This window comes from Oncorhynchus mykiss, chromosome 6 (genome assembly GCF_013265735.2).
Source record: "Oncorhynchus mykiss isolate Arlee chromosome 6, USDA_OmykA_1.1, whole genome shotgun sequence".
In the NCBI taxonomy this organism is placed as follows: Eukaryota; Metazoa; Chordata; class Actinopteri; order Salmoniformes; family Salmonidae; genus Oncorhynchus; species Oncorhynchus mykiss.
The window spans coordinates 100,817,439-100,844,699 of NC_048570.1; the positions used below are offsets into that span (position 1 = coordinate 100,817,439).

The following is a 27,261-nucleotide window of genomic DNA, read 5'->3' on the forward strand; positions in this document are numbered from 1 at the left end:
TGGTTTTACATATATATGTGCTATGTTTTCGCCGTAAAACATTTTAGAAATCTGACTTGCTGGCTAGATGAACAAGGTGTTTATCTTTCATTTGAGCTATTGGACTTGTTAATGTGTGGAGGTTAAATATTTTTAAGAATATTTTTGCGTTCCATGCGCCGCCGTTTCAGCTGAACGTGGGGGGGTAGGTTCCCAGCTGGGAACCAATATCGTAGACAGGTTAATGGCTAAGCTCTTACCTGTTCTTCTTAATGGCTAAACTCTCACCTGTTCTTCTGGACTCTGACCACGCTGCAGTGGTTCTTCTTAATGGCTAAACTCTTACCTGTTCTTCTTAATGGCTAAACTCTCACCTGTTCTTCTTAATGGCTAAACTCTCACCTGTTCTTCTTAATGGCTAAACTCTCACCTGTTCTTCTTAATGGCTAAGCTCTCACCTGTTCTTCTTAATGGCTAAGCTCTTACCTGTTCTTCTTAATGGCTAAGCTCTTACCTGTTCTTCTTAATGGCTAAACTCTCGCCTGTTCTTCTTAATGGCTAAACTCTCACCTGTTCTTCTAATGGCTAAGCTCTCACCTGTTCTTCTTGACTCTGACCACGCTGCAGTCGTTCTCATATCCGCCCCTCTCGTTCAGCATGCCCGTATGAACGATGTGACCCACTGGCACATCGAGGTCATTGGCACACAGGTGCTGCAGCAACGCCAACGCCTGGTCATCTGTAGACTGGCACAGAAAGAAAAGTAGTGACAGAGGGTGGTCTGACCATGGAGATAATGTCATTCACATTATAGCTGTGACCGAGGGTGGTCTAGTCAGAGATAATGTCATTCACATTATAGCTGTGACCTAGGGTGGTCTAACCATGGAGATAATGTCATTCACATTATAGCTGTGACCGAGGGTGGTCCAGCCATAGAGATAATGTCATTCACATTATAGCTGTGACCTAGGGTGGTCTAGTCAGAGATAATGTAATTCACATTATAGCTCTGACCGAGGGTGGTCTAACCATAGAGATAATGTAATTCACATTATAGCTGAGACTGAGGGTGGTCCAGCCATAGAGATAATGTCATTCACATTATAGCTGAGACCGAGGGTGGTCCAGCCATGGAGATAATGTAATTCACATTATAGCTGTGACCGAGGGTGGTCCAGCCATAGAGATAACATTCCTTTTTCTATTTCATTCTGTGGGTCCAGGGGTCAGATGATACCTCACTTCCCCTCCTCTCCCTCTCCTTTCCAGGGGTCAGATGATACCTCACTTCCCCTCCTCTCCCTCTCCTTTTCAGGGGTCAGATGATACCTCACTTCCCCTCCTCTCCCTCTCCTTTCCAGGGGTCAGATGATACCCCACTTCCCCTCCTCTCCCTCTCCTTTCCAGGGGTCAGATGATACCTCACTTCCCCTCCTCTCCCTCTCCTTTCCAGGGGTCAGATGATACCTCACTTCCCCTCCTCTCCCTCTCCTTTCCAGGGGTCAGATGATACCTCACTTCCCCTCCTCTCCCTCTCCTTTCCAGGGGTCAGATGATACCTCACTTCCCCTCCTCTCCCTCTCCTTTCCAGGGGTCAGATGATACCCCACTTCCCCTCCTCTCCCTCTCCTTTTCAGGGGTCAGCCACCTACAGCTTCCATCATAGGAGGAAGTTGTTGCCTCACCTCCCCATCCTCTCCCTCTCCTTTTCAGGGGTCAGCCACCTACAGCTTCCATCATAGGAGGAAGTTGATACCTCACTTCCCCTCCTCTCCCTCTCCTTTTCAGGGGTCAGCCACCTACAGCTTCCATCATAGGAGGAAGTTGATACCTCACTTCCCCTCCTCTCCCTCTCCTTTTCAGGGGTCAGCCACCTAGAGCTTCCATCATAGGAGGAAGTTGATACCTCACTTCCCCTCCTCTCCCTCTCCTTTTCAGGGGTCAGCCACCTAGAGCTTCCATCATAGGAGGAAGTTGACACCTCACTTCCCCTCCTCTCCCTTCCCTCTCCTTTCCAGGGGTCAGCCACCTACAGCTTCCATCATAGGAGGAAGTTGATACCTCACTTCCCCTCCTCTCCCTCTCCTTTCCAGGGGTCAGCCACCTACAGCTTCCATCATGGGAGGAAGTTGATACCTCACTTCCCCTCCTCTCCCTTCCCTCTCCTTTCCAGGGGTCAGCCACCTACAGCTTCCATCATAGGAGGAAGTTGATACCTCACTTCCCCTCCTCTCCTTTTCAGGGGTCAGCCACCTACAGCTTCCATCATAGGAGGAAGTTGATACCTCACTTCCCCTCCTCTCCCTTCCCTCTCCTTTCCAGGGGTCACTCACAGTGAGCTCAAACTTGGTGAAGGAGGACATGTCGATGACACAGACGGCCTCCTTGCAGCATTTCACCTCCGCCCCCACGATGTCAAACCAGTCAGGCTTATAGAACGTCTTACTGGCATCCAGGGACAGCAGGTCTGAGAACAGATGATAGAATTGTTTAACTAACAGACAGACACAGGTCTGAGAACAGATGATAGAACTGTTTAACTAAACAGACAGACACAGGTCTGAGAACAGATGATAGAACTGTTTAACTAAACAGACAGACACAGAGCTAAAATACAGCAGGTCTGAGAACAGAGGAACATGGTTTAGCTCTGATTGACAGAAGCATTGGGAAATTGTGGTGTGTGGGGTGAGGTGGGGTGTGTGTGTGTGGGGTGGGGTGTGTGGGGTGTGTGTGGTCTGCCTCACCCTTCCCTGCAGGGATGAAGTACTTGGCCCTCTCAAAGCCGTGTTTCTCCATCCATCTGGCTCCCTGTGTGTCCAGACGGTCGTACAGGGGAGAAGTCCTCAGCTGCCGGCCCGTCTGGAAGTCCCAACGAGGAACCTTTAGGTTATACAGCAGGGCTGGTGAGAGACAGACAGTCAGAAACCAAGAGAGAGAGAGACAGAAAGACAGAAACCGAGAGAGAAGAAAGAAAGAAAAAAAGAGAGAGAGAGAGAGCAGAACAGTCAGTCAGACACAGAGAGAGAGGGACAGTCAGTCAGACACAGAGAGAGAGGGCAGAACAGACAGGCAGACACAGAGAGAGCAGGACAGACACAGAGAAAGCAGGACAGACACAGAGAGAGAGGGACAGTCAGGCAGACACAGAGAGAGAAGGACAGTCAGGCAGACACAGAGAGAGAGGGACAGTCAGGCAGACACAGAGAGAGAGGGACAGTCAGGCAGAGAGAGGGACAGTCAGGCAGAGAGAGGGACAGTCAGGCAGAGAGAGGGACAGTCAGGCAGAGAGAGGGACAGTCAGGCAGAGAGAGGGACAGTCAGGCAGAGAGAGGGACAGTCAGGCAGAGAGAGGGACAGTCAGGCAGAGACAGGGACAGTCAGGCAGAGACAGGGACAGTCAGGCAGAGAGAGGGACAGTCAGGCAGAGAGAGGGACAGTCAGGCAGAGAGAGGGACAGTCAGGCAGAGAGAGGGACAGTCAGGCAGAGAGAGGGACAGTCAGGCAGAGAGAGGGACAGTCAGGCAGAGAGAGGGACAGTCAGGCAGAGAGAGGGACAGTCAGGCAGAGAGAGGGACAGTCAGGCAGAGAGAGGGACAGTCAGGCAGAGAGAGGGACAGTCAGGCAGAGAGAGGGACAGTCAGGCAGACATTACTAACAGGGAGTGTGATTGTGTTTGCTCTGGTCAGGACTCACGCATGACCTCCATGACCCTGTGTCGGAGGAAGGTTCGGCTGCTCTGAAGGTTGCCGAAGCGTTTGATGTCCAGCGGCCAGACGTTAGCCGTGGGGTAACCATACGTCATCCACTCTGCCAGGTACCTGACGACAGAACACACTGCTTTGATCCAGTTCATTTAGCCCACCATTATACACTAACCCTGCACTGTAACCTCTAACCTCTAACCCAGAAAGACAGGACAGTCGTAACCTCTAACCCTGACAGACAGGACAGTCGTAACCTCTAACCCTGACAGACAGGACAGTCGTAACCTCTAACCCTGACAGACAGGACAGTCGTAACCTCTAACCCTGACAGACAGGACAGTCGTAACCTCTAACCCTGACAGACAGGACAGCCGTAACCTCTAACCCTGACAGACAGGACAGTCGTAACCTCTAACCCTGACAGACAGGACAGTCGTAACCTCTAACCCTGACAGACAGGACAGCCGTAACCTCTAACCCTGACAGACAGGACAGTCGTAACCTCTAACCCTGACAGACAGGACAGTCGTAACCTCTAACCCTGACAGACAGGACAGCCGTAACCTCTAACCCTGACAGACAGGACAGTCGTAACCTCTAACCCTGACAGACAGGACAGTCGTAACCTCTAACCCTGACAGACAGGACAGCCGTAACCTCTAACCCTGACAGACAGGACAGTCGTAACCTCTAACCCTGACAGACAGGACAGCCGTAACCTCTAACCCTGACAGACAGGACAGCCGTAACCTCTAACCCTGACAGACAGGACAGTCGTAACCTCTAACCCTGACAGACAGGACAGTCGTAACCTCTAACCCTGACAGACAGGACAGCCGTAACCTCTAACCCTGACAGACAGGACAGCCGTAACCTCTAACCCTGACAGACAGGACAGTCGTAACCTCTAACCCTGACAGACAGGACAGTGGAGTGATAAGTATGTAAGTCAATCATCAAACATCACTCCACTCCTACATGAACCAGATTAGGGTGGTCACGATACTACGTGAACCAGATTGGTGTTGTTACGATACTACATGAACCAGATTAGTGTGGTCACGATACTACATGAACCAGTTTAGGGTTGTCACGATACGACGTGACCCAGATTAGGGTGGTCGCGATACGACGTGACCCAGATTAGGGTGGTCGCGATACGACGTGACCCAGATTAGGGTGGTCGCGATACTACGTGACCCAGATTAGGGTGGTCGCGATATGACGTGACCCAGATTAGGGTGGTCGCGATACGACGTGACCCAGATTAGGGTGGTCGCGATACGACGTGACCCAGAATAGGGTGGTCGCGATACGACGTGACCCAGATTAGGGTGGTGGCGATACGACGTGACCCAGATTAGGGTGGTGGCGATACTACGTGACCCAGATTAGGGTGGTCGCGATACTACGTGACCCAGATTAGGGTGGTCGCGATACTAAGTGAACCAGATTAGGGTGGTCGCGATACGACGTGAGCCAGATTAGGGTGGTCGCGATACTACGTGAACCAGATTAGGGTGGTGGCGATACGACGTGACCCAGATTAGGGTGGTGGCGATACTACGTGAACCAGATTAGGGTGGTGGCGATACGACGTGAACCAGATTAGGGTGGTGGCGATACGACGTGACCCAGATTAGGGTGGTGGCGATACTACGTGAGCCAGATTAGGGTGGTGGCGATACGACGTGACCCAGATTAGGGTGGTGGCGATACTACGTGACCCAGAGTAGGGTGGTGGCGATACGACGTGACCCAGATTAGGGTGGTGGCGATACGACGTGACCCAGATTAGGGTGGTCGCGATACGACGTGACCCAGATTAGGGTGGTGGCGATACGACGTGACCCAGATTAGGGTGGTGGCGATACGACGTGACCCAGATTAGGGTGGTGGCGATACGACGTGACCCAGATTAGGGTGGAGGCGATACGACGTGACCCAGAGGTGTTCCCTCTTCCCTGGTGGTTGGTTTTCTGTCTTGTGAACAAAACAATGTAAATAGCCAAGAAACACAAGGACAGATTCCCACTTTACTAAACTTGGTTTCAGGTAAATTAGACCAATTTTTATGCCTGTGCACAGCGCTTCTAAAACAATCTTTCACACAGCCCAGTGTCGCAGCAGGAAGTAGAATAGGCTACATAGGATTCAAACATAATGAGGTTCATCCACCAACTACTAAACAAAACGTCAGATACTTTGAAAACTGACCAGACCAGACCTGAGCACCCGCCAGCTCACACTGTGGAGACCTGACCACCCGACACTGTGGAGACCTGACCACCCGACACTGTGGAGACCTGAGCACCCGCCAGCTCACGCTGTGGAGACCTGAGCACCCGCCAGCTCACACTGTGGAGATCTGACCACCCGCCAGCTCACGCTGTGGAGACCTGAGCACCCGCCAGCTCACACTGTGGAGACCTGACCACCCGCCAGCTCACGCTGTGGAGACCTGACCACCTGACACTGTGGAGACCTGAGCACCCGCAAGCTCACGCTGTGGAGACCTGAGCACCAGCCAGCTCACGCTGTGGAGACCTGACCACCAGCCAGCTCACACTGTGGAGACCTGAGCACCCGCCAGCTCACGCTGTGGAGACCTGAGCACCCGCCAGCTCACGCTGTGGAGACCTGACCACCCGCCAGCTCACGCTGTGGAGACCTGAGCACCCGCCAGCTCACGCTTTGGAGACCTGAGCACCTGACACTGTGGAGACCTGAGCACCCGCCAGCTAACACTGTGGAGACCTGAGCCCCCGCCACTGTGGAGACCTGAGCACCTGACACTGTGGAGACCTGAGCACCTGACATTGTGGAGACCTGAGCACCTGACATTGTGGAGACCTGACCACCCGCCAGCTCACGCTGTGGAGACCTGACCACCTGACACTGTGGAGACCTGAGCACCCGCCGGCTCACGCTGTGGAGACCTGAGCACCCGCTAGCTCACGCTGTGGAGACCTGAGCACCTGCCAGCTCACACTGTGGAGATCTGACCACCCGCCAGCTCACACTGTGGAGACCTGAGCACCCGCCAGCTCACACTGTGGAGACCTGACCACCCGCCAGCTCACGCTGTGGAGACCTGACCACCTGACACTGTGGAGACCTGAGCACCCGCAAGCTCACGCTGTGGAGACCTGAGCACCCGCCAGCTCACACTGTGGAGATCTGACCACCCGCCAGCTCACGCTGTGGAGACCTGAGCACCCGCCAGCTCACACTGTGGAGATCTGACCACCCGCCAGCTCACGCTGTGGAGACCTGAGCACCCGCCAGCTCACACTGTGGAGACCTGACCACCCGCCAGCTCACGCTGTGGAGACCTGACCACCCGACACTGTGGAGACCTGAGCACCCGACACTGTGGAGACCTGAGCACCCGCCAGCTCACGCTGTGGAGACCTGAGCACCCGCCAGCTCACACTGTGGAGACCTGACCACCAGCCAGCTCACACTGTGGAGACCTGAGCACCCGCCAGCTCACACTGTGGAGACCTGAGCACCCGCCAGCTCACGCTGTGGAGACCTGAGCACCCGCCAGCTCACGCTGTGGAGACCTGACCACCAGCCAGCTCACACTGTGGAGACCTGAGCACCTGACACTGTGGAGACCTGAGCACCCGCCAGCTCACACTGTAGAGACCTGACCACCTGACACCGTGGAGACCTGAAAAACGTCTTACACGCCAAAATCTACCCGCATTTGGTTGATACTCCATCTACAATACTCCATGAACCAGACTAATATTAGGGTCGATACTCCGCTAAGATACTCCATTCTCCACGGGGAGAACATGAACCAGACTAATATTAGGGTCGATACTCCTTCTACAATACTCCATGCTCCACGGGGAGAACATGAACCAGACTAATATTAGGGTCGATACTCCGCTAAGATACTCCATGCTCCACGGGGAGAACATGAACCAGACTAATATTAGGGTCGATACTCCGCTAAGATACTCCATGCTCCACGGGGAGAACATGAACCAGACTAATATTAGGGTCGATACTCCGCTAAGATACTCCATGCTCCACGGGGAGAACATGAACCAGACTAATATTAGGGTCGATACTCCGCTAAGATACTCCATTCTCCACGGGGAGAACATGAACCAGACTAATATTAGGGTCGATACTCCGCTAAGATACTCCATTCTCCACGGGGAGAACATGAACCAGACTAATATTAGGGTCGATACTCCGCTAAGATACTCCATGCTCCACGGGGAGAACATGAACCAGACTAATATTAGGGTCGATACTCCGCTAAGATACTCCATGCTCCACGGGGAGAACATGAACCAGACTAATATTAGGGTCGATACTCCGCTAAGATACTCCATGCTCCACGGGGAGAACATGAACCAGACTAATATTAGGGTCGATACTCCGCTAAGATACTCCATGCTCCACGGGGAGAACATGAACCAGACTAATATTAGGGTCGATACTCCATCTACAATACTCCATGCTCCACGGGGAGAACATGAACCAGACTAATATTAGGGTCGATACTCCATCTACAATACTCCATTCTCCACGGGGAGAACATGAACCAGACTAATATTAGGGTCGATACTCCTTCTACAATACTCCATGCTCCACGGGGAGAACATGAACCAGACTAATATTAGGGTCGATACTCCGCTAAGATACTCCATGCTCCACGGGGAGAACATGAACCAGACTAATATTAGGGTCGATACTCCGCTAAGATACTCCATGCTCCACGGGGAGAACATGAACCAGACTAATATTAGGGTCGATACTCCGCTAAGATACTCCATTCTCCACGGGGAGAACATGAACCAGACTAATATTAGGGTCGATACTCCGCTAAGATACTCCATGCTCCACGGGGAGAACATGAACCAGACTAATATTAGGGTCGATACTCCGCTAAGATACTCCATGCTCCACGGGGAGAACATGAACCAGACTAATATTAGGGTCGATACTCCGCTAAGATACTCCATGCTCCACGGGGAGAACATGAACCAGACTAATATTAGGGTCGATACTCCGCTAAGATACTCCATGCTCCACGGGGAGAACATGAACCAGACTAATATTAGGGTCGATACTCCGCTAAGATACTCCATGCTCCACGGGGAGAACATGAAACAGACTAATATTAGGGTCGATACTCCGCTAAGATACTCCATTCTCCACGGGGAGAACATGAACCAGACTAATATTAGGGTCGATACTCCGCTAAGATACTCCATTCTCCACGGGGAGAACATGAACCAGACTAATATTAGGGTCGATACTCCGCTAAGATACTCCATTCTCCACGGGGAGAACATGAACCAGACTAATATTAGGGTCGATACTCCGCTAAGATACTCCATTCTCCACGGGGAGAACATGAACCAGACTAATATTAGGGTCGATACTCCGCTAAGATACTCCATGCTCCACGGGGAGAACATGAACCAGACTAATATTAGGGTCGATACTCCGCTAAGATACTCCATGCTCCACGGGGAGAACATGAAACAGACTAATATTAGGGTCGATACTCCGCTAAGATACTCCATGCTCCACGGGGAGAACATGAACCAGACTAATATTAGGGTCGATACTCCGCTAAGATACTCCATGCTCCACGGGGAGAACATGAACCAGACTAATATTAGGGTCGATACTCCGCTAATATACTCCATCTACAATACTCCATTCTCCACGGGGAGAACATGAAACAGACTAATATTAGGGTCGATACTCCATCTACAATACTCCATGCTCCACGGGGAGAACATGAACCAGACTAATATTAGGGTCGATACTCCGCTAAGATACTCCATGCTCCACGGGGAGAACATGAACCAGACTAATATTAGGGTCGATACTCCGCTAAGATACTCCATTCTCCACGGGGAGAACATGAAACAGACTAATATTAGGGTCAATACTCCATCTACAATACTCCATGCTCCACGGGGAGAACATGAACCAGACTAATATTAGGGTCGATACTCCGCTAAGATACTCCATTCTCCACGGGGAGAACATGAAACAGACTAATATTAGGGTCAATACTCCGCTAAGATACTCCATTCTCCACGGGGAGAACATGAAACAGACTAATATTAGGGTCAATACTCCGCTAAGATACTCCATGCTCCACGGGGAGAACATGAACCAGACTAATATTAGGGTCGATACTCCGCTAAGATACTCCATTCTCCACGGGGAGAACATGAACCAGACTAATATTAGGGTCGATACTCCATCTACAATACTCCATGCTCCATGGGGAGAACATGAACCAGACTAATATTAGGGTCGATACTCCGCTAAGATACTCCATGCTCCACGGGGAGAACATGAACCAGACTAATATTAGGGTCGATACTCCGCTAAGATACTCCATGCTCCACGGGGAGAACATGAACCAGACTAATATTAGGGTCCATACTCCGCTAAGATACTCCATGCTCCACGGGGAGAACATGAACCAGACTAATATTAGGGTCGATACTCCGCTAAGATACTCCATTCTCCACGGGGAGAACATGAACCAGACTAATATTAGGGTCGATACTCCTTCTACCATACTCCATTCTCCACGGGGAGAACATGAACCAGACTAATATTAGGGTCGATACTCCTTCTACAATACTCCATTCTCCACGGGGAGAACATGAACCAGACTAATATTAGGGTCGATACTCCGCTAAGATACTCCATTCTCCACGGGGAGAACATGAACCAGACTAATATTAGGGTCGATACTCCGCTAAGATACTCCATTCTCCACGGGGAGAACATGAACCAGACTAATATTAGGGTCGATACTCCTTCTACAATACTCCATTCTCCACGGGGAGAACATGAACCAGACTAATATTAGGGTCGATACTCCTTCTACAATACTCCATGCTCCACGGGGAGAACATGAACCAGACTAATATTAGGGTCGATACTCCGCTAAGATACTCCATGCTCCACGGGGAGAACATGAACCAGACTAATATTAGGGTCGATACTCCTTCTACAATACTCCATGCTCCACGGGGAGAACATGAACCAGACTAATTTTAGGGTCGATACTCCGCTAAGATACTCCATGCTCCACGGGGAGAACATGAACCAGACTAATATTAGGGTCGATACTCCTTCTACAATACTCCATGCTCCACGGGGAGAACATGAACCAGACTAATATTAGGGTCGATACTCCTTCTACAATACTCCATGCTCCACGGGGAGAACATGAACCAGACTAATATTAGGGTCGATACTCCTTCTACGATACTCCATGCTCCACGGGGAGAACATGAACCAGACTAATATTAGGGTCGATACTCCGCTACGATACTCCATGCTCCATGGGGAGAACATGAACCAGACTAATATTAGGGTCGATACTCCGCTAAGATACTCCATGCTCCACGGGGAGAACATGAACCAGACTAATATTAGGGTCGATACTCCATCTACAATACTCCATTCTCCACGGGGAGAACATGAACCAGACTAATATTAGGGTCGATACTCCGCTAAGATACTCCATGCTCCACGGGGAGAACATGAACCAGACTAATATTAGGGTCGATACTCCGCTAAGATACTCCATGCTCCACGGGGAGAACATGAACCAGACTAATATTAGGGTCGATACTCCATCTACCATACTCCATGCTCCACGGGGAGAACATGAACCAGACTAATATTAGGGTCGATACTCCTTCTACAATACTCCATGCTCCACGGGGAGAACATGAACCAGACTAATATTAGGGTCGATACTCCTTCTACAATACTCCATGCTCCATGGGGAGAACATGAACCAGACTAATATTAGGGTCGATACTCCTTCTACAATACTCCATGCTCCACGGGGAGAACATGAACCAGACTAATATTAGGGTCGATACTCCTTCTACAATACTCCATGCTCCACGGGGAGAACATGAACCAGACTAATATTAGGGTCGATACTCCTTCTACAATACTCCATGCTCCACGGGGAGAACATGAAACAGACTAATATTAGGGTCGATACTCCGCTAAGATACTCCATGCTCCACGGGGAGAACATGAACCAGACTAATATTAGGGTCGATACTCCGCTAAGATACTCCATGCTCCACGGGGAGAACATGAACCAGACTAATATTAGGGTCAATACTCCTTCTACAATACTCCATGCTCCACGGGGAGAACATGAACCAGACTAATATTAGGGTCGATACTCCGCTAAGATACTCCATTCTCCACGGGGAGAACATGAAACAGACTAATATTAGGGTCGATACTCCTTCTACAATACTCCATGCTCCACGGGGAGAACATGAAACAGACTAATATTAGGGTCGATACTCCGCTAAGATACTCCATGCTCCACGGGGAGAACATGAACCAGACTAATATTAGGGTCGATACTCCGCTAAGATACTCCATGCTCCACGGGGAGAACATGAACCAGACTAATATTAGGGTCAATACTCCTTCTACAATACTCCATGCTCCACGGGGAGAACATGAACCAGACTAATATTAGGGTCGATACTCCGCTAAGATACTCCATTCTCCACGGGGAGAACATGAAACAGACTAATATTAGGGTCGATACTCCATCTACAATACTCCATGCTCCACGGGGAGAACAGTAACCAGACTAATATTAGGGTCGATACTCCGCTAAGATACTCCATTCTCCACGGGGAGAACATGAACCAGACTAATATTAGGGTCGATACTCCGCTAAGATACTCCATTCTCCACGGGGAGAACATGAACCAGACTAATATTAGGGTCGATACTCCGCTAAGATACTCCATGCTCCACGGGGAGAACATGAACCAGACTAATATTAGGGTCGATACTCCGCTAAGATACTCCATGCTCCACGGGGAGAACATGAACCAGACTAATATTAGGGTCGATACTCCATCTACAATACTCCATGCTCCACGGGGAGAACATGAACCAGACTAATATTAGGGTCGATACTCCATCTACAATACTCCATTCTCCACGGGGAGAACATGAACCAGACTAATATTAGGGTCGATACTCCTTCTACAATACTCCATGCTCCACGGGGAGAACATGAACCAGACTAATATTAGGGTCGATACTCCGCTAAGATACTCCATGCTCCACGGGGAGAACATGAACCAGACTAATATTAGGGTCGATACTCCGCTAAGATACTCCATTCTCCACGGGGAGAACATGAACCAGACTAATATTAGGGTCGATACTCCGCTAAGATACTCCATTCTCCACGGGGAGAACATGAACCAGACTAATATTAGGGTCGATACTCCGCTAAGATACTCCATGCTCCACGGGGAGAACATGAACCAGACTAATATTAGGGTCGATACTCCGCTAAGATACTCCATGCTCCACGGGGAGAACATGAACCAGACTAATATTAGGGTCGATACTCCGCTAAGATACTCCATGCTCCACGGGGAGAACATGAACCAGACTAATATTAGGGTCGATACTCCGCTAAGATACTCCATGCTCCACGGGGAGAACATGAACCAGACTAATATTAGGGTCGATACTCCGCTAAGATACTCCATGCTCCACGGGGAGAACATGAAACAGACTAATATTAGGGTCGATACTCCGCTAAGATACTCCATTCTCCACGGGGAGAACATGAACCAGACTAATATTAGGGTCGATACTCCGCTAAGATACTCCATTCTCCACGGGGAGAACATGAACCAGACTAATATTAGGGTCGATACTCCGCTAAGATACTCCATTCTCCACGGGGAGAACATGAACCAGACTAATATTAGGGTCGATACTCCGCTAAGATACTCCATGCTCCACGGGGAGAACATGAACCAGACTAATATTAGGGTCGATACTCCGCTAAGATACTCCATGCTCCACGGGGAGAACATGAAACAGACTAATATTAGGGTCGATACTCCGCTAAGATACTCCATGCTCCACGGGGAGAACATGAACCAGACTAATATTAGGGTCGATACTCCGCTAAGATACTCCATGCTCCACGGGGAGAACATGAACCAGACTAATATTAGGGTCGATACTCCGCTAATATACTCCATCTACAATACTCCATTCTCCACGGGGAGAACATGAAACAGACTAATATTAGGGTCGATACTCCATCTACAATACTCCATGCTCCACGGGGAGAACATGAACCAGACTAATATTAGGGTCGATACTCCGCTAAGATACTCCATGCTCCACGGGGAGAACATGAACCAGACTAATATTAGGGTCGATACTCCGCTAAGATACTCCATTCTCCACGGGGAGAACATGAAACAGACTAATATTAGGGTCAATACTCCATCTACAATACTCCATGCTCCACGGGGAGAACATGAACCAGACTAATATTAGGGTCGATACTCCGCTAAGATACTCCATTCTCCACGGGGAGAACATGAAACAGACTAATATTAGGGTCAATACTCCGCTAAGATACTCCATTCTCCACGGGGAGAACATGAAACAGACTAATATTAGGGTCAATACTCCGCTAAGATACTCCATGCTCCACGGGGAGAACATGAACCAGACTAATATTAGGGTCGATACTCCGCTAAGATACTCCATTCTCCACGGGGAGAACATGAACCAGACTAATATTAGGGTCGATACTCCATCTACAATACTCCATGCTCCATGGGGAGAACATGAACCAGACTAATATTAGGGTCGATACTCCGCTAAGATACTCCATGCTCCACGGGGAGAACATGAACCAGACTAATATTAGGGTCGATACTCCGCTAAGATACTCCATGCTCCACGGGGAGAACATGAACCAGACTAATATTAGGGTCGATACTCCGCTAAGATACTCCATGCTCCACGGGGAGAACATGAACCAGACTAATATTAGGGTCGATACTCCGCTAAGATACTCCATTCTCCACGGGGAGAACATGAACCAGACTAATATTAGGGTCGATACTCCTTCTACCATACTCCATTCTCCACGGGGAGAACATGAACCAGACTAATATTAGGGTCGATACTCCTTCTACAATACTCCATTCTCCACGGGGAGAACATGAACCAGACTAATATTAGGGTCGATACTCCGCTAAGATACTCCATTCTCCACGGGGAGAACATGAACCAGACTAATATTAGGGTCGATACTCCGCTAAGATACTCCATTCTCCACGGGGAGAACATGAACCAGACTAATATTAGGGTCGATACTCCTTCTACAATACTCCATTCTCCACGGGGAGAACATAAACCAGACTAATATTAGGGTCGATACTCCTTCTACAATACTCCATGCTCCACGGGGAGAACATGAACCAGACTAATATTAGGGTCGATACTCCGCTAAGATACTCCATGCTCCACGGGGAGAACATGAACCAGACTAATATTAGGGTCGATACTCCTTCTACAATACTCCATGCTCCACGGGGAGAACATGAACCAGACTAATATTAGGGTCGATACTCCGCTAAGATACTCCATGCTCCACGGGGAGAACATGAACCAGACTAATATTAGGGTCGATACTCCTTCTACAATACTCCATGCTCCACGGGGAGAACATGAACCAGACTAATATTAGGGTCGATACTCCTTCTACAATACTCCATGCTCCACGGGGAGAACATGAACCAGACTAATATTAGGGTCGATACTCCTTCTACGATACTCCATGCTCCATGGGGAGAACATGAACCAGACTAATATTAGGGTCGATACTCCGCTAAGATACTCCATGCTCCATGGGGAGAACATGAACCAGACTAATATTAGGGTCGATACTCCGCTACGATACTCCATGCTCCATGGGGAGAACATGAACCAGACTAATATTAGGGTCGATACTCCGCTAAGATACTCCATGCTCCACGGGGAGAACATGAACCAGACTAATATTAGGGTCGATACTCCGCTAAGATACTCCATGCTCCACGGGGAGAACATGAACCAGACTAATATTAGGGTCGATACTCCATCTACCATACTCCATGCTCCACGGGGAGAACATGAACCAGACTAATATTAGGGTCGATACTCCTTCTACAATACTCCATGCTCCACGGGGAGAACATGAACCAGACTAATATTAGGGTCGATACTCCTTCTACAATACTCCATGCTCCATGGGGAGAACATGAACCAGACTAATATTAGGGTCGATACTCCTTCTACAATACTCCATGCTCCACGGGGAGAACATGAACCAGACTAATATTAGGGTCGATACTCCTTCTACAATACTCCATGCTCCACGGGGAGAACATGAACCAGACTAATATTAGGGTCGATACTCCTTCTACAATACTCCATGCTCCACGGGGAGAACATGAAACAGACTAATATTAGGGTCGATACTCCGCTAAGATACTCCATGCTCCACGGGGAGAACATGAACCAGACTAATATTAGGGTCGATACTCCGCTAAGATACTCCATGCTCCACGGGGAGAACATTAACCAGACTAATATTAGGGTCAATACTCCTTCTACAATACTCCATGCTCCACGGGGAGAACATGAACCAGACTAATATTAGGGTCGATACTCCGCTAAGATACTCCATTCTCCACGGGGAGAACATGAACCAGACTAATATTAGGGTCGATACTCCATCTACAATACTCCATGCTCCACGGGGAGAACAGTAACCAGACTAATATTAGGGTCGATACTCCGCTAAGATACTCCATTCTCCACGGGGAGAACATGAACCAGACTAATATTAGGGTCGATACTCCGCTAAGATACTCCATTCTCCACGGGGAGAACATGAACCAGACTAATATTAGGGTCGATACTCCGCTAAGATACTCCATGCTCCACGGGGAGAACATGAACCAGACTAATATTAGGGTCGATACTCCATCTACAATACTCCATGCTCCACGGGGAGAACATGAACCAGACTAATATTAGGGTCGATACTCCGCTAAGATACTCCATGCTCCACGGGGAGAACATGAACCAGACTAATATTAGGGTCGATACTCCATCTACAATACTCCATTCTCCACGGGGAGAACATGAACCAGACTAATATTAGGGTCAATACTCCATCTACAATACTCCATTCTCCACGGGGAGAACATGAACCAGACTAATATTAGGGTCAATACTCCATCTACAATACTCCATTCTCCACGGGGAGAACATGAACCAGACTAATATTAGGGTCGATACTCCGCTAAGATACTCCATGCTCCACGGGGAGAACATGAACCAGACTAATATTAGGTTGGTTGTAACATCAGGACTGTTTTCATCAACAAATTCAGTCCTTAAATGTTCATTTTTTGTTTGCTTGCCATCATAGATGTACTGGAAATGTCCTGTCGTTCAACCCTAAAGTAGAGGTACTGGAAATGTCCTGTCGTTCTCACTTTCAACCCTAAAGTAGATGTACTGGAAATGTCCTGTTGTTCTCACGTTCAACCCTAAAGTAGATGTACTGGAAATGTCCTGTCGTTCTCACGTTCAACCCTAAAGTAGATGTACTGGAAATGTCCAGTCGTTCTCACGTTCAACCCTAAAGTAGAGGTACTGGAAATGTCCTGTCGTTCTCACGTTCAACCCTAAAGTAGATGTACTGGAAATGTCCTGTCGTTCTCACGTTCAACCCTAAAGTAGATGTACTGGAAATGTCCTATCCTTACTTTCCTGCTCCGCCAGCGAAGGCCAGGCCAGAGGCGTTCATTCCAGCCAGGACGAAGTAGCCGTGCACCCCCGGTGTCTCCCCCATCAGACAGCGCATGTCTGGGGTGAACGACTCAGGACAGTTGACCAGCTGCTGGATCTCACACACCTCTAGTTCTGGCATCCTCCTCAACAGGGCTGACAGCATGGGTTCTACAGGGGGAGGGGGTAAGAGAGTGGGTAAGAGAGGGGGTTAGGTAGAGAAACACCTCTAACTACACCATCCTCCTCAACAAGGCTGACAGCATGGGTTCTACAGGGGGGAGGGAGGGGGTAAGAGAGGGGGTTAGGTAGAGACACTATGGACCGGTCAGTTACTATGGTATATAACCACCTCACATAAACACAGTATATAACCAGTATGGGTTCGATTCCCACTGGGGACAACCCATACTGTCTCAGTTGGTAAGAGTGTGTGCCAACATCATGGGTTTGATTCCCACTGGGGACAACCCATACTGTCTCAGTTGGTAAGAGTGTGCGCCAACATCATGGGTTCGATTCCCACTGGGGACAACCCATACTGTCTCAGTTGGTAAGAGTGTGCGCCAACATCATGGGTTCGATTCCCACTGGGGACAACCCATACTGTCTCAGTTGGTAAGAGTGTGTGCCAACATCATGGGTTTGATTCCCACTGGGGACAACCCATACTGTCTCAGTTGGTAAGAGTGTGTGCCAACATCATGGGTTCGATTCCCACTGGGGACAACCCATACTGTCTCAGTTGGTAAGAGTGTGTGCCAACATCATGGGTTCGATTCCCACTGGGGACAACCCATACTGTCTCAGTTGGTAAGAGTGTGTGCCAACATCATGGGTTCGATTCCCACTGGGGCCAACCCATACTGTCTCAGTTGGTAAGAGTGTGTGCCAACATCATGGGTTCGATTCCCACTGGGGACAACCCATTTTAAAATGTATGCACTCACAGCACAAAGTCGCTATGGAAAACAAAACTAAATGGACTCCGTGTTTTACAGTAGCCGTGGCAACATAAACAGAACAGGGTGCCATTATAGAAAAATCACCCCGTCTCTTACCGAAGTGGTCCCAGTCCTCCTGCATGGTCTGGATCTCCAGCTGGTTACGTCCCTCTGTGAAGATGGGTTTAGGGTTCTTCTCAAATCCACCAGACAGGACCCCTCCCTGCCACGCTCTCACATAGATCCTCCCGTCCATATCCATCACCACTAGAGAGAACACACAGAGATACACAGTTACAACACAGTCTAACCCTGACCCTAACCACCAGACAGGACAGAGTTCAGGCCAGCGGAGGCTCCTCAGAGGAGGAAGGGGAGGACCATCCTCCTCAGTGAATTTCATAAACATTTAAATAGTTAAACATTAAAAAGGTTATCCCATTTAGATAAAACTACACAACAAAAAGATTTGCATGTTACCAAATCATTGATTAAAACACACTGTTTTGCAATGAAGGTCACAGTAGCCTCAGCAGCACCATAGTGTAGCCGGAGGACAGCTAGTTTCCGTCCTCCTCTGGGCGCATCGACTTCAAAACAAAACCTAGGAGGCTCATGGTTCTCACCCCCTTCCATAGACTTACACAGTAATTACGACAACTTCCGGAGGACGTTCTCCAACCTATGGATGTTACATTGAACTGGGTGAATATGAATGACAGTAACCTAAACCTGTCACTGTTACATTGAACTGGGTGAATATGAATGACAGTATCCTAAACCTGTCACTGTTACATTGAACTGGGTGAATGACAGTATCCTAAACCTGTCACTGTTACATTGAACTGGGTGAATATGAATGACAGTAACCTAAACCTGTCACTGTTACATTGAACTGGGTGAATATGAATGACAGTAACCTAAACCTGTCACTGTTACATTGAACTGGGTGAATATGAATGACAGTATCCTAAACCTGTCACTGTTACATTGAACTGGGTGAATGACAGTATCCTAAACCTGTCACTGTTACATTGAACTGGGTGAATATGAATGACAGTAACCTAAACCTGTCACTGTTACATTGAACTGGGTGAATATGAATGACAGTATCCTAAACCTGTCACTGGTACATTGAACTGGGTGAATATGAATGACAGTAACCTAAACCTGTCACTGTTACATTGAACTGGGTGAATATGAATGACAGTAACCTAAACCTGTCACTGTTACATTGAACTGGGTGAATATGAATGACAGTATCCTAAACCTGTCACTGTTACATTGAACTGGGTGAATGACAGTATCCTAAACCTGTCACTGTTACATTGAACTGGGTGAATGACAGTATCCTAAACCTGTCACTGTTACATTGAACTGGGTGAATATGAATGACAGTAACCTAAACCTGTTACATTGAACTGGGTGAATGACAGTATCCTAAACCTGTCACTGTTACATTGAACTGGGTGAATGACAGTATCCTAAACCTGTCACTGTTACATTGAACTGGGTGAATATGAATGACAGTAACCTAAACCTGTTACATTGAACTGGGTGAATATGAATGACAGTATCCTAAACCTGTCACTGTTACATTGAACTGGGTGAATATGAATGACAGTAACCTAAACCTGTCACTGTTACATTGAACTGGGTGAATATGAATGACAGTAACCTAAACCTGTTACATTGAACTGGGTGAATGGAATATGAATGACAGTAACCTAAACCTATCACTGTTACATTGAACTGGGTGAATATGAATGACAGTAACCTAAACCTGTCACTGTTACATTGAACTGGGTGAATATGAATGACAGTAACCTAAACCTGTCACTGTTACATTGAACTGGGTGAATATGAATGACAGTAACCTAAACCTGTCACTGTTACATTGAACTGGGTGAATATGAATGACAGTAACCTAAACCTGTCACATTGAACTGGGTGAATATGAATGACAGTAACCTAAACCTATCACTGTTACATTGAACTGGGTGAATATGAATGACAGTAACCTAAACCTGTCACTGTTACATTGAACTGGGTGAATATGAATGACAGTAACCTAAACCTGTCACTGTTACATTGAACTGGGTGAATATGAATGACAGTTATCCAATACGCTGTAATAGAAATAAGGCCGTGCTCATCTGGACTGAGCGGTACCAGCTCTAACTCCTTCTGGACTGAGCGGTACCAGCTCTAACTCCGTCTGGACTGAGCGGTACCAGCTCTAACTCCGTCTGGACTGAGCGGTACCAGCTCTAACTCCTTCTGGACTGAGCGGTACCAGCTCTAACTCCTTCTGGACTGAGCGGTACCAGCTCTAACTCCTTCTGGACTGAGCGGTACCAGCTCTAACTCCTTCTGGACTGAGCGGTACCAGCTCTAACTCATTCTAGACTGAGCGGTACCAGCTCTAACTCCTTGAAGAAACCATACGTGGATTATTTGTATCTGGGCTGTAGAGGAGGTAGTCTCACCTGGGGTTCTGGACTGTAGAGGCTCTGATAGGAGGTAGTCTCACCTGGGGTTCTGGACTGTAGAGGCTCTGATAGGAGGTAGTCTCACCTGGGGTTCTGGGCTGTAGAGGAGGGAGTCTCACCTGGGGTTCTGGACTGTAGAGGCTCTGATAGGAGGTAGTCTCACCTGGGGTTCTGGGCTGTAGAGGAGGGAGTCTCACCTGGGGTTCTGGGCTGTAGAGGAGGTAGTCTCACCTGGGGTTCTGGGCTGTAGAGGAGGTAGTCTCACCTGGGGTTCTTGGCTGTAGAGGAGGTGGACTCACCTGGGGTTCTGGGCTGTAGAGGAGGTAGTCTCACCTGGGGTTCTGGGCTGTAGAGGAGGTAGTCTCACCTGGGGTTCAGGGCTGTAGAGGAGGTAGTCTCACCTGGGGTTCTGGGCTGTAGAGGCTCTGAGAGGAGGTAGTCTCACCTGGGGTGCTGGGCTGTAGAGGCTCTGGTAGAGGTTTGGAGAGCAGGTAGAAGTGTTCACATCCATGGAGAGGAACAGACACCTTGGTCTCACTGGCCTGGCCCAGCTCATACGCCCACTGTAGAACATACATAGGACAGTTATAACATATCATATAGCATTCATAACCCCCTATTATATGAACACTTGTAGAGGAACAGACACCCTGGTTTCACTGGCCTGGCCCAGCACCCTCAGAGACAGCTAGATTACAACACTTCACTGGTCCAGCTCCCTCAGAGACAGCTAGATACAACACTTCACTGGTCCAGCTCCCTCAGAGACAGCTAGATACAACACTTCACTGGCCCAGCTCCCTCAGAGACAGCTAGATTACAACACTTCACTGGTCCAGCTCCCTCAGAGACAGCTAGATTACAACACTTCACTGGCCCAGCTCCCTCAGAGACAGCTAGATTACAACACTTCACTGGTCCAGCTCCTACACCCAGAGTCTTTAGATTAGAAACCTCAGAGACAGCTCAGAGACAGCCAGTTACAACACTTCATATACAGCATGACTGTGTCCCAAATGGTTCCTTATTCTAGTGCACTAAATAGGACCCATCCTATCATTCATAACGCGTTATTAAACCTTACAGATCAGTTGGGCTGAAGAGAGCTGTCTAGCTGTTAACTGTCTAAAGACTAGTGGAGGGAGAGACCCCATGTCATTTACAGTCACACACACACACGCACACACACACACACACACACACACACACGTAATGGATAGAGAGAGGTTCACCTGTCCTGCACAGTTGACAAAGTATTCACACTCGATGGCTCCTCTGTCCGTCTCCACCGCTGTCACATGTCCCTTCTCCATCATCACATGGTTAACTGTGGTGCGCTCATGGATCTGGACTCCTGTAGATCAGAACATGGTTAACTGTGGTGAGCTCATGGATCTGGACTCCTGGAGATCAGAACATGGTTAACTGTGGTGAGCTCATGGATCTGGACTCCTGGAGATCAGAACATGGTTAACTGTGGTGAGCTCATGGATCTGGACTCTTTAGATCAGAACATGGTTAACTGTGGTGAGCTCATGGATCTGGACTCCTGGAGATCAGAACATGGTTAACTGTGGTGAGCTCATGGATCTGGACTCCTGGAGATCAGAACATGGTTAACTGTGGTGAGCTCATGGATCTGGACTCCTGGAGATCAGAACATGGTTAACTGTGGTGAGCTCATGGATCTGGACTCCTGGAGATCAGAACATGGTTAACTGTGGTGGGCTCATGGATCTGGACTCCTGGACATCAGAACATGGTTAACTGTGGTGAGCTCATGGATCTGGACTCCTGGACATCAGAACATGGTTAACTGTGGTGAGCTCATGGATCTGGACTCCTGGAGATCAGAACATGGTTAACTGTGGTGGGCTCATGGATCTGGACTCCTGGAGATCAGAACATGGTTAACTGTGGTGCCTCATGGATCTGGACTCCTGGAGATCAGAACATGGTTAACTGTGGTGAGCTCATGGATCTGGACTCCTGGAGATCAGAACATGGTTAACTGTGGTGAGCTCATGGATCTGGACTCCTGGAGATCAGAACATGGTTAACTGTGGTGCCTCATGGATCTGGACTCCTGGAGATCAGAACATGGTTAACTGTGGTGAGCTCATGGATCTGGACTCCTGGAGATCAGAACATGGTTAACTGTGGTGAGCTCATGGATCTGGACTCCTGGAGATCAGAACATGGTTAACTGTGGTGAGCTCATGGATCTGGACTCCTGTAGATCAGAACATGGTTAACTGTGGTGCCTCATGGATCTGGACTCCTGTAGATCAGAACATGGTTAACTGTGGTGCCTCATGGATCTGGACTCCTGTAGATCAGAACATGGTTAACTGTGGTGAGCTCATGGATCTGGACTCCTGTAGATCAGAACATGGTTAACTGTGGTGAGCTCATGGATCTGGACTCCTGGAGATCAGAACATGGTTAACTGTGGTGCCTCATGGATCTGGACTCCTGTAGATCAGAACATGGTTAACTGTGGTGAGCTCATGGATCTGGACTCTTTAGATTAGAAGTATAAATTCCCTGTCTTAGGTCAGATAGGATCACCACTTTATTTTAAGAATGTGAAATGTCAGAATAATAGTAGAGAGTATGATTTATTTCAGCTTTTATTTCTTTCATCATATTCCCAGTGGGTCAGATGTTTAGATACACTCAATTAGTATTTGGTAGCGTTGCCTTTAAATTGTTTAACTTGGGTCAAATGCTTCTGGTAGCCTTCCACAAGCTTCCCACAATAAGTTGGGTGAATTTTGTCCCATTCCTCCTGACAGAGCTGGTGTAACTGAGTCAGGATTGTAGGCCTCCTTGCCCGCACACACTTTTTCAGTTCTATCCACAAATTTTCTATAGGATTGAGGTCAGGGCTTTGTGATGGCCACTCCAATACCTCGACTTTGTTGTCCTTAAGCCATTTTGCCACAACTTTGGAAGTATGCTTGGAGTCATTGTCCATTTGGAAGACCCATTTGTGACCAAGCTTTAACTTCCTGACTGATGTCTTGAGATGTTGATTCAATATATCCACATCATTTTCTCTCCTCATGATGCCATCTAGTTTGCTAAGTGCACCAGTCCCTCCTGCAGCAAAGCATGATGCTGCCAGCCCAGTGCTTCACGGTTGGGATGGTCTTCTTCGGCTTGCAAGCCTCCCCCTTTTTCCTCCAAACATTACGATGGTCATTATGGCCAAACAGTTCTATTTTTGTTTCATCAGACCAGAGGACATTTCTCCAAAAAGTACAATCTTTGTCCCCATGTGCAGTTACAAACCGTAGTCTGGCTTTTTTATAGCGGTTTTGGAGCAGTGGCTTCTTCCTTGCTGAGCGGCCTCTTCCTTGCTGAGCGGCCTCTTCCTTGCTGAGCGGCTTCTTCCTTGCTGAGCGGCTTCTTCCTTGCTGAGCGGCCTCTTCCTTGCTGAGCGGCCTCTTCCTTGCTGAGCGGCCTCTTCCTTGCTGAGCGGCCTCTTCCTTGCTGAGCGGCCTCTTCCTTGCTGAGCGGCCTCTTCCTTGCTGAGCGGCCTCTTCCTTGCTGAGCGGCCTCTTCCTTGCTGAGCGGCCTCTTCCTTGCTGAGCGGCCTCTTCCTTGCTGAGCGGCCTCTTCCTTGCTGAGCGGCCTCTTCCTTGCTGAGCGGCCTCTTCCTTGCTGAGCGGCCTCTTCCTTGCTGAGCGGCCTCTTCCTTGCTGAGCGGCCTTTCAGGTTATGTCGATATAGGATATATACTTGCATACTGTTGTTTGTACAGATGAACGTGGTTCCTTCAGGCATTTGGAAATTGCTCCCAAGGATGAACCAGACTTGTGGAGGACTACAATTATTTTGTCTGAGGTCTTGGCTGATTTCTTTTGATTTTCCCATGATGTCAAGCAAAGAGGCACTGAGTTTGAAGGTAGGCCTTGAAATACATCCACAGGTACACCTCCAATTGACTCAAATGATGTCAATTAGCCTATCAGAAGCTTCTAAAGCCATGACATAATTTTCTGGAATTTTCCAAGCTGTTTAAAGGCAGTCAATTTAGTGTATATAAACTTCTGACCCACTGGAATTGTGATATAATTCACTGTAAGTGAAATAATCTCTCTCAAAACAATTGTTGGAAAATGTATTTGTGTCATGCATAAAGTAGATGTCCTAACCGACTTGCCAAAACTATAGTTTGTTAATAAGACATTTGTGGAGTAGTTGAAAAACGAGTTTTAATGACTCCAACCTAAGTGTAACTTCCAACTTCAAATGTACATGTATTCATGTAGAAAGGTACAATGTGATCAAACATGACAAACACTATCAATAGTTCATCGTTCGTTTGATTGGAGTAGCATGATGTCAAATTAGCCAAAGAGATGCCCCCTGGGCACCGACTACCTCACTCTGATTGGCAGGCCTTACCTTGGCAGGCCACACCTTGGCAGGCCACACCTTGGCAGGCCACACCTTGGCAGGCCACACCTTGGCAGGCCACACCTTGGCCACCTTGGCAGGCCACACCTTGGCAGGCCACACCTTGGCAGGCCACACCTTGGCCCTTCCCTCCAGAAGCCTTGCTTTCTGGCTTCATTCTAACTGATGGCGAAACCACATGGTTGTAACTTTCTATTGAAACCTCGACTACAGATAGGCTTGCAGGATTTTTCCTAAAATTCAGTTTTTCCAGAAATCCCAGTTGGAAAATTCCCCCAAATCAGGATGGAACAAGCAGGAAATCTGGAATCATCCAATCAGGATTTCTGGAAAACCTGGGAATTTTTGGTTTGCAAGCCGAACAATAGTTCATCCTTGGTTTTACTGTCTCACCGTGTCCGGCTGCTGCCGTGGCGAGGGCGTGGTTGACGTCAGGCGGTGACACCACGGCATCCCCCGGCAGGTGGAGCGCCCCCACCAGGTCATGAATATTCACCAGGGGGTGGAGCTTGGACACCTCTTTGGGTTTGATCACGTTACAGGGGATCCCCATCACACTGAGGAAGGAGGAGAGAGAGGAGAGAGAGGAGGAGGAGAGAGAGGGAGGGAGAGAGGGAGGAGAGGGAGGGAGAGAGGGAGGAGGAGAGAGGGAGGAAGAGAGAGGGAGGAGGAGAGAGGTTAGGGAGAGACTGGACCAGAGAGAGGACTGAGCTATAATTCAGACCAGAGGAGAGGGTCAGGGAGAGACTGGACCAGAGAGAGTACTGAGCTATAATTCAGACCAGAGGAGAGGGTCAGGGAGAGACTGGATCAGAGAGAGTACTGAGCTATAATTCAGACCAGAGGAGAGGGTCAGGGAGAGACTGGATCAGAGAGAGTACTGAGCTATAATTCAGACCAGAGGAGAGGGTCATTGAGAGACTGGACCAGAGAGAGTACTGAGCTATAATTCAGACCAGAGGAGAGGGTCAGGGAGAGACTGGACCAGAGAGAATACTGAGCTATAATTCAGACCAGAGGAGAGGGTCAGGGAGAGACTGGACAAGAGAGAGTACTGAGCTATAATTCAGACCAGAGGAGAGGGTCAGGGAGAGACTGGACCAGAGAGAGTACTGAGCTATAATTCAGACCAGAGGAGAGGGTCAGGGAGAGACTGGACCACACAGAGAGTACTGAGCTATAATTCAGACCAGAGGAGAGGGTCAGGGAGAGACTGGACCAGAGAGAGTACTGAGCTATAATTCAGACCAGAGGAGAGGGTCAGGGAGAGACTGGACCAGAGAGAGTACTGAGCTATAATTCAGACCAGAGGAGAGGGTCAGGGAGAGACTGGACCACACAGAGAGTACTGAGCTATAATTCAGACCAGAGGAGAGGGTCAGGGAGAGACTGGACCAGAGAGAGTACTGAGCTATAATTCAGACCAGAGGAGAGGGTCAGGGAGAGACTGGACCACACAGAGAGTACTGAGCTATAATTCAGACCAGATGAAAGGGTCAGGGAGAGACTGGACCAGAGAGAGTACTGAGCTATAATTTAGACCAGAGGAGAGGGTCAGGGAGAGACTGGACCAGAGAGAGTACTGAGCTATAATTCAGACCAGCGGAGAGGGTCAGGGAGAGACTGGACCAGAGAGAGTACTGAGCTATAATTCAGACCAGAGGAGAGGGTCAGGGAGAGACTGGACCAGAGAGAGTACTGAGCTATAATTCAGACCAGCGGAGAGGGTCAGGGAGAGACTGGACCAGAGAGAATACTTAGCTATAATTCAGACCAGAGGTTAGGGAGAGACTGGACCAGAGAGAGTACTGAGCTATAATTCAGACCAGAGGAGAGGGTCAGGGAGAGACTGGACCAGAGAGAGTACTGAGCTATAATTCAGACCAGAGGAGAGGGTCAGGGAGAGACTGGACCAGCGAGAGTACTGAGCTATAATTCAGACCAGAGGAGAGGGTCAGGGAGAGACTGGACCAGAGAGAATACTGAGCTATAATTCAGACCAGAGGTTAGGGAGAGACTGGACCAGAGAGAGTACTG

General features: G+C 48.7%; 1 protein-coding gene across 1 annotated transcript in view; it reads right to left on the bottom strand.

Moving 5' to 3' along the window:
• LOC110510551 (pyruvate dehydrogenase phosphatase regulatory subunit, mitochondrial) overlaps positions 1 to 27,261 on the bottom strand; it is a 59,546-nt gene that overhangs the window by 24,924 nt on the left and 7,361 nt on the right. The window contains exons 5-13 of the mRNA XM_036981735.1: positions 25,618 to 25,781; positions 22,029 to 22,150; positions 21,242 to 21,359; positions 18,422 to 18,571; positions 17,339 to 17,531; positions 3,679 to 3,803; positions 2,730 to 2,885; positions 2,316 to 2,449; positions 577 to 725 (exon numbers count right to left, since the gene is read on the bottom strand). Coding sequence (XP_036837630.1) covers positions 577 to 725; positions 2,316 to 2,449; positions 2,730 to 2,885; positions 3,679 to 3,803; positions 17,339 to 17,531; positions 18,422 to 18,571; positions 21,242 to 21,359; positions 22,029 to 22,150; positions 25,618 to 25,781 — 1,311 coding nt within the window. The remainder of the gene's footprint in view (positions 1 to 576; positions 726 to 2,315; positions 2,450 to 2,729; positions 2,886 to 3,678; positions 3,804 to 17,338; positions 17,532 to 18,421; positions 18,572 to 21,241; positions 21,360 to 22,028; positions 22,151 to 25,617; positions 25,782 to 27,261) is intronic.